Raw genomic sequence first — 13,368 nt, forward strand, 5'->3', positions numbered from 1 at the left:
AAGGGCAACGGCCCGTGGGAATGAAAGCAGCACCTATTGCCCACTGGAGCCATGCTATAGGTGTGACATGGGAATGGGGCGGTGGCAGCTGGCCAGGGACGTGTGGCACCTGGCTCCCACGATGACACAGGCTGTGGGACCTTGTGCAGCTTGGCCGCAGGATGTGTGGTGTCGGGTCTGGCCTTGGCGTAGCCCCGTGGATGTGTGCGGGGATTTTAGCTGCCAGGGAGGAGGCAAGCCTGCTGTGCACTGAGCCAGAAAGAGATGGGCAGGGGCTGGGGTTAAGCACAGCTTTGGTCTGGCTAGGCTTATGAGGTGCCAAAGCCTGGTCTAAGGACCTTACCCACTTTTGCAGATAGGTGCGAGGGATAAATTTTAAAAAAGCTACTTTTCATATGATGAGCAGCCGGCAGCGTGACCCAAGTGAGGTCACTTGTCCTGAGCGCTGCTCCTTGCTGTTGAGTAGCTCTCTCAGCTCCGCACAGTATTAACTTTGGGGTGTTTTCACGGGACATGATCCAACCCAGAAAATGACCTCATGGTTATACCTTTACAGGTCCAGCAGTGGCCCGGAGGGTAGCAGAGGAGTGGAGCTGGCTTGCTGGGGGTAGATGGGAGCTTTAAAGGAAAGGTGGCTTTGGGAAAGGGGGGCTTGCAGGAAAGGGGATTTTTTAACAGCTCTGCTAGTATTCTCAGGGGAAACGTGTCTGAGTACAGGAATCCTTCTACAGGGGCTGAAAGCATCTTTCTTTCTGGTTTTTTTCCTGTCTGTATCACTTGGTCTAATACCCCCCAACCGTCACTGGTGTCAGTCCATGGGGCTGTGCCCTTTTTGCCCCAGGAGAATGTGTGCACTCCTTGACAAAATCCAAGTTCACCCATGTTCTGGATAAATGCAATGTCCCTGCTGTCTCGCTGCTGGGGATGACTTGCACCGACGAGGAAGAACCTCAAAGCTGAGGTTGGCAATAGCTTTATTAATATCAAGGGGACATCTCCATCACAATGTTGGTTTTCTGCAAGACTAATGCCCTTGTCCTGTCCCTTGCTTGAGGTCTGGGCTGTCCCCTGTCCCCCATGTTGGGCCTTGAGAGCACCAAGTGAGCCTGGCCAGCTGCAAGTCGGTGGCATCATCGCACAGATGGGCTGAATCCTGCAGTTTTGGGGCTAACAGCTAGTGCTGAAGGCTGCCTGCCCAAACCCACTAGGAACTTCCCATCAACCTGGGGACACATCTTGGCCCGGGGCTGGGTGGCGAAAGATCTGGCAATGTCCTGCTTCTGGACAGGGGGTCTGAGGTGGGGTGTCCTGGGAGAGGGAGCTTCGTGGCTGGCGGTGGCAGTGCCTTGGGGAGGGGGCAGCTATTCTGCCCCCAGGAAAGGGGTGCTTTTGGGGCAGCCTCAGGGCTCCCAGGCCTCTGGCTGGTCAGCCCTGATGCTCTGGCTGGACGGTGCCTTCACCTGGATCAGCGGCAGCTCCTTCCTCTGTGTTTCGGAGGACTCCGGCGGCCGGGTCCCTCCTGAGCGACTTCCAGGCGTGGTGGGCTCACTGACCTGGCCCTCTTCATCCTCCATCTCCTCCTCCTCGATGCGGGCCACCAACTCAGGGTCCTTGGAGCGGTTGGGGTAAGGGGAGGGGAAGCCACTGTCCGCCCGGGGACACAGCAGGTGGGGGTGACCTCGGCTGCCCCGGCTGAAGTTTTTGATGCTGATGGCAGGGGATGTGGCAGCAAAGAAGCGGCTGAGCAGAGGCGTCTGGATGCGTGGCATGCTTGGCGAGGCGTCCACCAGCTGGCTCTGCTCCGCATCCTCGCACATGCTGAGGGAGCACGGAGGGTAATAGGGACAGGCTGCCATCCTCCACAGGGATGCCCAGCACCACTCACCACCCCTATCCCAATGCATTTGCGAGCAGGGAGCAGCCCCAGGAGCCCACATCCCTGCCCCAGTGGCTCTTCCCGTCACCCAGCGTAGCCCCCAAGCCCCACAGGGGCTGGGCAACGTGCTCCCAGGGGGATTTGCTCTCTGTAATTGGGCTGGGGTGGGGGGGGACGACGACAGTGGGATGAGCCCGGCTGTGCTATTGCTACCATGAAGCACTCGCCCTCTTTTTCACCAGCCCCAGGGCTGCGCCATGCACTCACCGCATGTCGAAGGTGGAGCCCAGGAACGAGGGCTTCAAGGTCTCGGCAGCTGTGGCCGTGGTGTAGGGGGGCTGAGCCGTGGACTCGTTCCAGTATTTGTCCTTCACGGTGGGGGGCAGGTTCTGGTACATGTCATCCACGGAGAGCAGGGACACCTGGATATAGCAAAGGCAGGGGACAAAGGTGGCTTTGCGAGGACATGAGCGGTACCGGTAGCTGCAGATGCTGGTCCCGGTGCCAACCTGGCAGGGGTGGGCCTGGGCTCTGCAAGGGGTCAGGGAGGCTCTGGGCTCGTCTCCTGCCTGCATTCGGGGTTTTCCCCTTTTGAACGCTTTTCAAAGGCAAGGGGCTGAGCAGCAGTGACACGCTGCTGAGTGTCCCTTTGGGGGGAGTGTTGACGCTGCTGTGGGGAGCAGACACACGGAGGGACAGGGATGGAGGGACAAGGTGCAACCCTGCTTTCTTGCATGGGAATCTATTTTGGACAAGGACTTGCGTGGCCAGGAGCAGGGCTGGGGGCTGGCAGGGCACAGGTCTCACTGCCAGGGGGCAGGGATGTCCCTGTGCCCCAATTGCAGCAGCCCCACACAAGGTCAGTCTGGGGCAGGACTCACTTGCAGGTTCCTATCTATCAGCTTGTTGGTCTCGAAGTCATCGTCGTCTTCTCCAAAGGGGTTAATGATCTGCTCTGCAACCTGGGGAGGGAGGGGGCCAGGTGAGACAGGGGAGCAGGGACAGGGGCACCTTCCCATGGAGCTCTCCATCCCTCGGTCTACCCGTGGGGCACAAGAAACATGCAGACTTGGAGCTCTGTGGTGCCCTGATGTGATGGCTGGGCCCAGAGGACATGTCCCCAGGGGCAGCTAGCAGTGACATGGCTGGTGCCATGCCCTGGGCCAGCCACCCCCCAGCCCAGGGGGGTGCTCAGGGCCACTGGCCACCGCCAGCCCATAAAGCAAAGCCTGGCTGCATGGCCACATCTCACCTTCAGCCAGCCGGCGTAGAAGAAGAACTGGAGGAGGGTGGAGAGAGGAACATACATGTCCAGGTCCCCCTCCTGCCCTGGCTCCAGCGGCTCCAGGAACTGCCGCCCAACGAGGCAGAAGGCGAAGAAGGAGTAGACGGCGATGGTGACTACCTGCCGGGAGTGCGGGTCAGCCCGTGGCGAGGGTGGCAGCCAAGGGGGACGCTCGGCACAGGGGCAGCAAGGATGCAAGAGGCTCGGCTGGTCACTGATGCTCTTGAGGGCTTAAGGCTAAACCCCACTGCCCCGCCACCCAAGCTCCTGCGCATCTCTGTGGGGCTGCGAACCAGCAGCCGTGCCAGAGCTGGCACCAGATTCAATGGGAGATTAAAGTGCTTTTAGAAAGGGGGGTAAAGTGCTCCCCATCAGGGTGCAGGGAGGAGGCTGTGGGGGTCCTCCGCCATTGGGGGGTGGAAGGAGCTGGGATCTGGGCTTGGGGGGCCCGCGGGGTGCAGGGGTACCCACCTGTGTGTACACCAGGGGGATACTGATCCAGTCGTAATGGAACAACATGCTGCACTTGGCCCGGTAGAGGTTCAGCTCCTGGGCAGAGAGGACAAGGATGGGTGACCCGGGCTTTGCACAAGCCCCCCCGTGGCGCCTGGTCCCCCCCGTGCAGCTGGTACCGACTCACATCCATGAGCAGGCGGAGGGCCACGTCGTCATGGATGCGTCCGTCCCGCCTGGCCTGGGCTGCCAGGTTGGTGAACCACACGCAGGGGATCCAGTACTTGTTGAAGTCAGAGTGGAGGCTCTCGAACTTCTTGAGCTCATCCTGTGTCATGAAGCCTGTGGCGGGGCAGAGGCTCAGCACCACAGCCCCCATGCCAGTGGGGGACAGCCATTTTGGCGACTGTCCCCAGGAGGAATGCAGGGTTTTCCAGGTGAAACTACAGCCCCTGGAGATGGGCTCTGGGCAGAGGGGACGTGGGGCTCTTTGGGGGTGAACATCTATGCAAGGATGCCACCCTATGTGTGGGGCGGTTTGGAGCAGGGATGCTTGCAAGGGTCCCTGGCCCCCAGCATTCTCTTCCAGTGACAGGGACAGGTCCGTGGCCCACAGCTCTCACCCCGCATTGCAAGCCATCACCCCCAGGGCTTAGCTTCTCACCTGCTTCCACCACATGGTCCATGGTGGGGAAGCGCTTGAGCACCCTGGTGCTGACGGAGCGCAGGATGAGGACAGCTGACAGGTTGGCGTAGCGGATGAGGGTGCGCCGCAGGATCCGGCCCCTCTCATCCTTGCCGTGGACATTGCTGGAGATGACGCACATGAGCTGGTCAGGCAGGGGGATGCTGGTGTACTGGGCCCACCACCGGTTCACTATCAGGGTGACGTAAAAACCTGCACCGAGAGACAGCGTGTGGGAGGCTCGGAGTGGCTGGGCAGTGGGTCAAGGGGAGGATGAGCCCACGCCAGAAAAGCTGCCACATTTCCGGGGGTGACAGATTTCTCTACGGCTGGGAGATAAAGCATGTGTTGTGCTTCCCGTTGGGCTGCCCTCCCCAGGGATGGAGATGGGGATGTCCCCAGCTCTTCCCTGCCCTGGGACCAGGTGGCACAGGGCAGGACAGCCATCTCTTGTAGATAAGGTGCCCCTTTCCTGGGCAGGGGGAGGAGGGTGTAGAGCGAGCCAGGGGAAATCACAGCCTCCTGCTGGCATCCCCAGGGCCAGGGAGCTGCACTCAGCGGATTCAGGAGCCAAGTGCCATCCCTGGGGCGCCAGGCCCCTCCATCGCCCATCCAGCAGTGTCTGAGAGATGTTTTGGCATGGGGTCAGGATGGGCAGTGGGGCATCATCAAGCCGCCAGCACCGGGGGGAGCAGAGGACCCCAACTCCCAGGTTCAGGGGAGGGACCTGTACCTAAGACAAACGACATGGGGATGAGGTCCGTGGAGCGGTTGCAGTATTGAGCCACTTTTGTATAGAGGCGCTTCTGCTCCTTGGTCAGCAGCCACCTGCAATGGACACACAGTGGGGTCAGGGACACGTAGCGGGGTCAGGGGCAAGTGGCGGGGCTGGGGCACTGCCTTGGACCTCCACAAAAAGCCGTTGCCTGATTCCCTTTCTCCTTGCTGGGGTCCCTGCCCTCCCCTGCCCACACCCACCCTCCTTGGGAAGTCCCCCGGGCTTCTCCCCTCCCTGCAGGCACCCCAGTCCATGACTGATGGGGCATCTCTGCACATCCCAGTAGGTCAGCAGGGAGGGATCACAACCGGCAGAGACACACCAACCCTGCTCACCGGTAGACGAGGCTGAGCATGGCGTACAGCACCACGAAGACGATGAACTCCTTGTAGAGCAGCTTGTAGATGCTGCCTTTCCAGCGGAAGAGCAGCTTGGAGAAACTTCCGAAACGGGAGTTGGCGACTTTCAGCGTGTAGGAGACAGTCATTGCAGCTCAGCCCTGCGCCTTGGCAGAAGAATCCTTCTCTCACTGGCTGCCAGCTAAACTGAGGAGAAATGGGGTTCCCACCACAGTCCAGGCTGCAGGGTCTGGGGACGCGTGCTCTCTCCCACGCCAAGCACTATGGCCCATCAGCAGGATCGCCCACACAGCCGCCCTGCCCTTCCCACGCCCGCTGCAGCCGTTGCCTGCTCCCTGCCTGCACCCACCCATCCCACTGGTGCCTCTTCCCCCTAAATACCCCAGCATGGGCCCGGGCAGCCGAGCCCTCCCCATGATGGATTGGGGCTGTCAGAAGCAGGGAACACGGAACTCTGGGTCAGTCACACCTCCCTGCCACCGGCCACGGCGGGAGATTTCAGTGGGGGCTGTGGGCACCGGGGCTGGGCAGAACCCTGTGGGGAGGTTTGGATCATTCCCCTTTGCAGCCATGGCGGCTGAATTTAGGCTCTGTGAGAAGGAGGGGAAAGGATGGATGGTTTCATTGCTCCTGGCAGCCCTGGGACTGGGACCCTGGAGTGCCTAGGCAGAGCCGGCATCCAGGGAGGGCTGCGGTGTACTTCTGGAGCACGGGTGAAAAACGTGCCCATCACTGCCCAAGTCCTTGCTGCCAGCAGCAGGCAAGACCTGCAGCCGTGGGCCGAGCTGATGATCTTACAGGTCTTTTCCAACCGTAGTGATTCTGTGATTCTGTGATTCTGAGCTGAAGCCCCTGGGGATGGCTGGCTGACCCCTGCCTGTCCTGCCTTGGCACTGGCAGCTCCCGGTCCCTCCGTGTCCCCGAGGGGGACTTGGGGGTGGCATGAGCTGGGGCATGCCCAGATGCCCGGGCTGCGATACCTGGCAGGGGGTGATGGAGGCACACTAAAGGCTGGCACTGGGCCACTTTCACAGGGTCTGGGAGGGAGTGGGAAGGGAAAAATTCCAGCGGGACATAAAACAGTGGGAAAAACGTGTGAGTGACAGCCAGACATGCAAGGAAGTCATCCCATCCTCATCCCCGACCCATGCTGTGGCTGGGACTGAGCACTGCCGGGGTCTGTGGCTCGTCCCGCCGTGGGCTGCCGGAGGCCACACTGTGCTCCGCAGGAAACTCCACTTCCTTTGCCGGCCGGAGCACCACGTCCTGCCCTGCCTGGCTCCCTCCCTTCCTGCCCAGGCACAGCGCCCGGCCCAGGCCCAGGACGGCTCCAGTGCGGAGTGGAGTGGCCGCTCAGGCTTCCAACCTGGGAAATGTCCCCCTGGGCAGGGGAGACAGGGCTCAAGGGCACCTGTGTCCTCCCATCCCTGGGGAAGGGCTGGAGCACCCATGGGTGAGACTCATTGGGGGGGTGTCTGTGCAGGGGAGTGATTTACAGCACCCCCAGCCTTTGCCCCATTCCCAGGAACCCCACAAGTTCCTGCCCCAGCCGGGAACCGTGGTATTTACAGCAGGCTGACACCTTCTCTGGCTGGGCTGTAAATCACAGTGCAAGGCAGAGGCTCCGATTGCCCCCAGCCAGCGCCCAGCTCTGCTCCGCCGGGCTGGCAAAGCGGCTTCAGGGCTGCCAGATGAGACCCACGCTGGGACATCACCCAGGGCATGGTAGGGGAGATGGGGTAGGAGCAAAGCCCCCTGTCCCTGCGCTCCCCCACATCTCATTGGTCAGCTCCCCACCACCCCAAACCACGCAGACACAGGTGGAATCACACTGCCAGGAGTAAAATGATTTATTTCTTATGGAGAGCTGGATCCTACAGGGCTTGACAGCAGGCAGGGCCATGCCAGGCTCCCCTGGCCAAGCCCAGGGCACCCTGTCCACGCGTGACACCGCTCCAGGCCATGTAGGCAGAGCCAGCCCCGTTTCATGTCCCCAGACCCTGTTCTCTGTGGGCTGGGGAGCAGCAGGTCCGTGCCAGATGCCATCTGGCTCCAGTGAGAGAGGATGGAGGCCCCGGTCGGTGGGTCTGGCATACACAGTATTGTTAACTGGTCCCCAAAACCAACCCCCACCTCCTCTCCACATCCTTCCTCGGGCAGAGCCCTCAGTGCCCAAAGCACCCTCACACCCTCTGCCCAGCTGTGGCATATGGCAAGCAAGGGGTGCACATGGTAGCGCAGGGGGAGGGATGGGAATTTGGGGGTGCAGCTTTGTCAACAGCCACTGTAAGCCATGACAGGACAGCTAGTGCCTCTCTTGCTCTGCTGGCTCTTGCTACAGCCTGGCCCCTGCCATCCTTCTGGCGTGTCCCAGAGACAGCGCAAGTCTCTGCATCAGTGCAGGTCGATGTTCTCATACTCCAGGTTGTCCGAGTCCTCCAGCTCGATTCCGGGTACCAGGTTGTAATAGTTGGTTGACTGACTCATATAGACCTTCTCCCGGTCAGTAGAGTCCTTCAGGACTTCGCTCACGCTGACGGTGTCCCCCTCTGGCTCGCTGGTCCCCAGCTCCTCTGCCCTCGGTGCTGGGGTGTCCCGCTGCCTGCCTGGCCCTGTGCCCCGCCATCCTTTGTGGGCTGGCACCTGGGAACTGCTGGGGGATCCCACCTGGATCTCCACCTCCTCATAGAGGTCCCTGCTGCTCTCCAGTGGGTCCACGGAGGGATGGAGCAGGACCTGGCTCCCCAGCAACACCTTCTTCTCAGTCTCAGAGGGGGCAGCAGGCAGCTCGTAGGGGACGTAGTGGTGGGGCTCCGCAGGCACTGGCATATTGCCCCTCTCTGCGGTGGCCAGGTGGCTCTGGGACCTGCTCTGAAGGCTGTAGTTGGTCTTTCTCTTCTGCCTGCAGAAGCACCAGGTGATGCTGGTGAGGATGAGGAGAGGGGGCAGGCAGATGAAGAGGGCAGTGAGGCTGTGCGAGCGGCACAGCTCATCCCGGGGAATGCTCTGGAGGTCCACGCCACGGTACCGCTCCGGCGTGTGGCAGATAACCTCAGTGACCAGGCTGGGCCGACCCTCCAGGTTGCTGAACAAAGTGCAGCTGCAGTCCCAGCTGTTGTTGGAGAGCTGGAGCTGGAGCAGAGACGGCTTCAGGAGGCTGGTAGGAAGGAAGGTCAGGGCATTGAAGCCCAGGTAGACCTCCTGGACCTGGGTCGATGCTTTCAGGAAGGACTGGGGCAGCTCCTGGAGCTGGTTGCTGTCCAGATAAAGGACCCTCAAATTTGGGGCATCTTCCAGAAAGCTTCCAGGGAGACTTTCCAGCAGGTTGTGGCTTAAATGCAAGATCTCCAAGGCAGGGGGCACTCCCTGCGCGTTGCTGATGGCCGTGATGCTGCAGTGCGAGAGGTAGAGCTCCCGCAGCCCCCGCACCCCTACCAGTGCGCCCCAGTCCAAGTGGGTGATGTTGGAGCTGGTGAAGTTGAGGCAGCAGCTCTCGGGGAGCGGAGCCTCCCGGAAAGCCTGGAAGTCCATGGGCTCCGTGCAGTTGCAGCTTTGCAGTGCGGGGTCGAGGGCAAGGCCAGCAGTGAGCAGGAGGCTGCCCCAGAGGGACACGGTCCCCAGCCCAGCGCCTGCGGGGAGAGCAGGGGGGACAGGTGATCCCCCGGCAGGACCAGCTCTCCCGCTCCCCTTGCTCCAGCCCGCCATGGCGAGGGGATGAACCCCGCTTTTCCCCCCGCCTAGTAAGGGACCCGAGTCCCCGCAGCCCCCCCGGAGCCACCTCCCAGGGCTGCCGCCCCCCGCCAGCCCGGGGCTGTCTCACGCCCGACGTCCCGCTGCTCCGGCCGGCTGCCCGCAGGCAGCGAGCGACCCGCGGGGCTGCGCTCGCCCCCTCCCCGGGGTGCCCTGCCCGGCCTCACCTGCCGCCGCACGCCTCATCCTCCGGGGCCGCTCCGCGCCCCGCCGCGCTCCCCGCCGGGCGCGGCCGCCGGCTCCGCCTCGCTGCAGGGCGGCCCCGCCGCAGCCCGCCCGCCCCGGCCCGGGTCCGCCTCGTCCCGCGGCCGCTGCACCCCCCCCCCCCGCCGCGGGCCATGGCCTCCCTTCAGCCCCCGGTGCCGCGTCCCCTCGCTGGGCACCCACCGGCCATGGACCCTCCAGCCGCACTGTGCAGCAGCACCCCCCAAAATACGCTTGCACCCAGCCCCCTACATTCAATCCACCCGCTGGGTCACCTTCCTCTGCAACCCCCCCCAATAAACCATGGCCCCTACAGCCCCCCATCCCTCTCCTCTCCATCCCCCAGAAGCAATGTCCATTCCCAGCCTCTCCCAGTTTCCACCACCCTCTGCCCCCCAACAAGCCATATCTCCCTCCAGCCCCCTTCAGACTCCAGCATCAGCCCCCCAAGCCCCTGGAAAGGCACCAGGCTGGGCTCTGCTGAATTCCCCTCCCACCTGGGATGGGGAGAGAGCTCTGCCTGGTTGGTCCCCACCTTCATGCACGGTACAACTCCAGGCCCCACTGGGGAGAGGATGCAGGGTTGGCATGCTTGCAGGATGGGGACCAAAGGGACTAGCTTCTCTCTCCATCACTGGACCCCGTACAACTTCCTTCCATCCCACACAAGTCCCAGGCTGGGAAGGAGGAGCTGGGGTCTGACACAAGCTCCACAACCCACAGGAAAAGCAGCACCGAAGAGGAGAGCTGTATTTCCACACCCTGAAATGCGTGTCTGCTGATCGTGGTGTGAACTTGATAGATTGAGGTGTGCGGCGTGGTACCAACGGCACTTTGCTTCAGTGGTGGTGGGAGATGGGTGAGACGGGACCTGGCCCGAGTGCCCGCGTGGTGCTGCAGTGCCAGAGCCCGGCAGGGTGACCGCAGCGGGGCAGGGCTCTGGCAGCCACTCTTCAGCCTGGCTCGGGGTGCAGAGTGCTGGGACACCCTACGTGCTGCATATCTGAGGTGCCTCAGAGGCCTGGCAAGCTCAGCACGTCAGTAATAACAGTGTTGGGTTATTTCAGGCTTCCCTGGGCCACACGTGCTATCCCAAGGGTGCACCCCAAGAGCAGCGGAGTTTGAGAAGGCACCAGGCTTCAGGAGTTTCCTTCCTTGATTTCACTCCTCGCTGGTGGCTCAAAACTGGCACCTCGGGTGCTGTTCTCATGTCTCAGCTCAGGGACACTCCAGCCCTCATGGGAGAGCAGCAGCTTCCCTTGGCACAGACCCATAACCCACGTCCCATGCACCCTGCTTGAGTTCTCTCCCAGACCCACAAATGCCGGCAGAGGGGTGGATTTCTGGCAGTGAGACCTGCCCTGTTCTGCTGCGGCCATTGCCCCATGAGCAGCAGGTTTGGGGTGCCAGCACCTTGCACTGTGCGGCAAACGCCGCAGCAATGAACCCTGCACCAGGGATTTCTGCTGGGCAGCACGGACGGGACGGGGTGAGATGGGAGAGGATGGGACAGGGAGGAAAGTGGGGCTGGCTGAGCCCTGGCTGCTGGGGTGGGACGCAGGAAACGGCCATTTGGGCACTTGCAGGAAGGGAGGTGCCAGCTGTGCACCAGCCCCGGGGGGGGGGTGAGAGTTGCGTCCTGATGGGCCCCAGACATGGTCATGCAGCCCGGAGCTGGCACCCATGGGCTGGAGCCTGCTAACACCCTGCTTGGGGTAAAGCCTCCCATGCTCCCCCCTGCTCCGGGGCAGCAGCTGAGCTAAAAGCCCATTGCAGGAGATTTCAGGGGGCTCCCTGAGCCTCCATGGGCTGGATCCTGCCTCCCAGGAGGTGCCTTCCAGCCCTAGCATTTTACATACCGCCCAAGCGCTTCCTTAATCCGGAGAGATCTGGGTCCTTTTATCTCTCCCTCCAGGCAGCTTTGTCCAGATTTGCAATTTCCCCTCCACACATCCCCAGCCAGCCCCTGGGGCAAGTTGGCCTTTGCTGGTGCTGGTGGTTCCGTCCCCTGCAGACCAGAGGGACCAGCCACCCTCTCCCTCCTCCTCCTTGGTGGCTGCAGCCCTATGCTTTGCTGGAGCTCACCAGGTGATAGTGCTGAGGGAGGGGAAAACCCCGCTCCCGAGGGGGTCAGGGCTGTCACCCCAATCCCGGGGATCTCCCCCGCACCCTGGGCTTTGGGGGGACATGGGTGCTTGGCTGGCGTTGCTCTTGCTGCCCAGGTGCTGCGTGCAAAGCACACAGCAACGCCGTGCAGCCGCCCCAAGAAGGCAGCCCTGCCGCAGAGGCAAGTTGGCAGCTGGATTCAGCTTCACCTCTCCTGATGCTGCTGAGCATCACTGTATACTGAGAGGGTGGGGGGACCCTGGGGGAGACCAGGCCAAGTCTGAGTATCATGGAGGACAGAGATCCCACAGCTTCTCTGGGCTCTTGTAATATTTTACCATGCTCACAGGGAAAAAAGTTTCCTAGTATCTAGACGGAATTTCCCTTGATGCAACTTGCATCGGGTGCCTGTCCCCTTTTCACTGTACGCCTCGCCAAAGAGCCTGGCTCCCTTTTCCTGTATCTGCATCCGAATAGCTGCAGGCAGCTGGGAGATCACCCCAGAGCCTCCCCTTCCCCAGGCCGGGCAGGCTGTTGATGTTAAACCACACTTCCTCCCACCACCCCAGCTCGGTGACGGGAAAACCCCCGGCTGCAATGCTCTGCATCACTGCAGACCCCAGCTGCAGGTGGAGGGGGGGCTGCGCCCGGGCTCCATCCCTCTTGGAGGGGAGGTGCCCCAGCCCTGGCGGGACATGGGCTATGGGGTCTGTCGGTGCCCCCAAACCCAGCCCAAGAGCTCGCCTGGAGCCAGTGGGGAGCAGGAGCAGAGCCGGCAGCTCTCAGCCCTCGCTGGTCCCCGCTGTGCCTCTGTGGAGGACCCCGGGGCAAGCCCCACGCAGGTCGTCCTGCCGCCCCCAGGGAGGTCCCCTGGGGCCTCCCTGCACCCCTGGGTGCCTCCACCCAGGCGCTGCCTCCAGACGCTGACTCAGCTCTGCCCGGGGAGCTCCTGGCAGCCCCGAGCCGGGGCCTCGGTCGGAAAACCAGCTCTGCCCCGTGACGCCACCCGCGCCCTGGGGAGCCCTGGGGCCCTGGTGGAAGCAGACAGCGTTCCCCCAAGGGGCAGCAGCCTCCCTGCCTGCTCCCGGAGTGTGTTTGCTGCTGGGCGGGGGGGTTGCACATTCTTCCTCTGCAAAAGCTGGAAACCTGAGAAAAAAGCAGACAGTTCTGGGTTGTTTCCTCTCTCCCTACAGGCAGGTTTGCTCAGCTTTCCTGGAGCAAAAAAAGGGGGTTACTTCCCCCCACAGGGGATGTGCTGTGAAGCACGGGGCTGTTTGGCTGGGAGTACTCACGCAAAACCCTCAGCATATTCAGGAGCAGATCGAGCATCAGTGACCACAGCCCTGAGCTGCCCTGGGGAAGCAGAGGTGGAGTGCAGAGTGGGAAAACTGAGGCACAGAGCAAGGGAAATGCACACAGTCACACTGTGTGCAGTATGGAGCAGGGGAAGGGCAGTGGGATCTAGTTTTGAGGGGCTCTTACAGTGCTGCTGCTCCAGGCTTATGGGGGGCTGTGGGTTTGTGGCCACCTCTGCCAGCTCCCACTCCTGTGGGGAGGGAGAGATGCCCAGCATCCTTCCATGACCTGTTTTGGGTGACACAGAGATGTGTCCTCCTCATGGCCATTAGAGAGCAGCACCGCTATGGCACACTGCCCGGACACCACTGCACACTGGGGCCAGCACAGCCGGGCCGCCCCACAACACCAGAGCCCCCAGGAAGGCCAGGATGGGGTGCCCAGGTGCCAAGGGGCACAGATGGGCATCCCCAGTGGGACAATCCTGCAGGTCCCCAGTCCTGGACTGGCCACTGTGGGCAGTTGCAGGGCACTGACCTTTCGGGGCTGTTTGAGGGCCGCTGGGGCATGAGGCTG

General features: G+C 62.2%; 1 protein-coding gene across 1 annotated transcript; it reads right to left on the reverse strand.

The window, feature by feature from the left end:
- Positions 1-1,400: 1,400 nt before the first annotated feature.
- Positions 1,401-5,564, reverse strand: BEST4 (bestrophin 4). Its single transcript, XM_059822077.1, has 9 exons — positions 5,413-5,564; positions 5,033-5,127; positions 4,279-4,512; positions 3,802-3,956; positions 3,633-3,710; positions 3,129-3,281; positions 2,758-2,838; positions 2,144-2,298; positions 1,401-1,818 (listed from the first exon to the last, which is right to left on the reverse strand). Exons 1-9 carry the CDS (start codon positions 5,562-5,564, stop codon positions 1,401-1,403), a joined length of 1,521 nt encoding a protein of 506 aa, XP_059678060.1.
- Between the last annotated feature and the right edge of the window lie 7,804 nt (positions 5,565-13,368).

Source organism: Gavia stellata, chromosome 10, assembly GCF_030936135.1.
Source record: "Gavia stellata isolate bGavSte3 chromosome 10, bGavSte3.hap2, whole genome shotgun sequence".
Taxonomy (NCBI): Eukaryota; Metazoa; Chordata; class Aves; order Gaviiformes; family Gaviidae; genus Gavia; species Gavia stellata.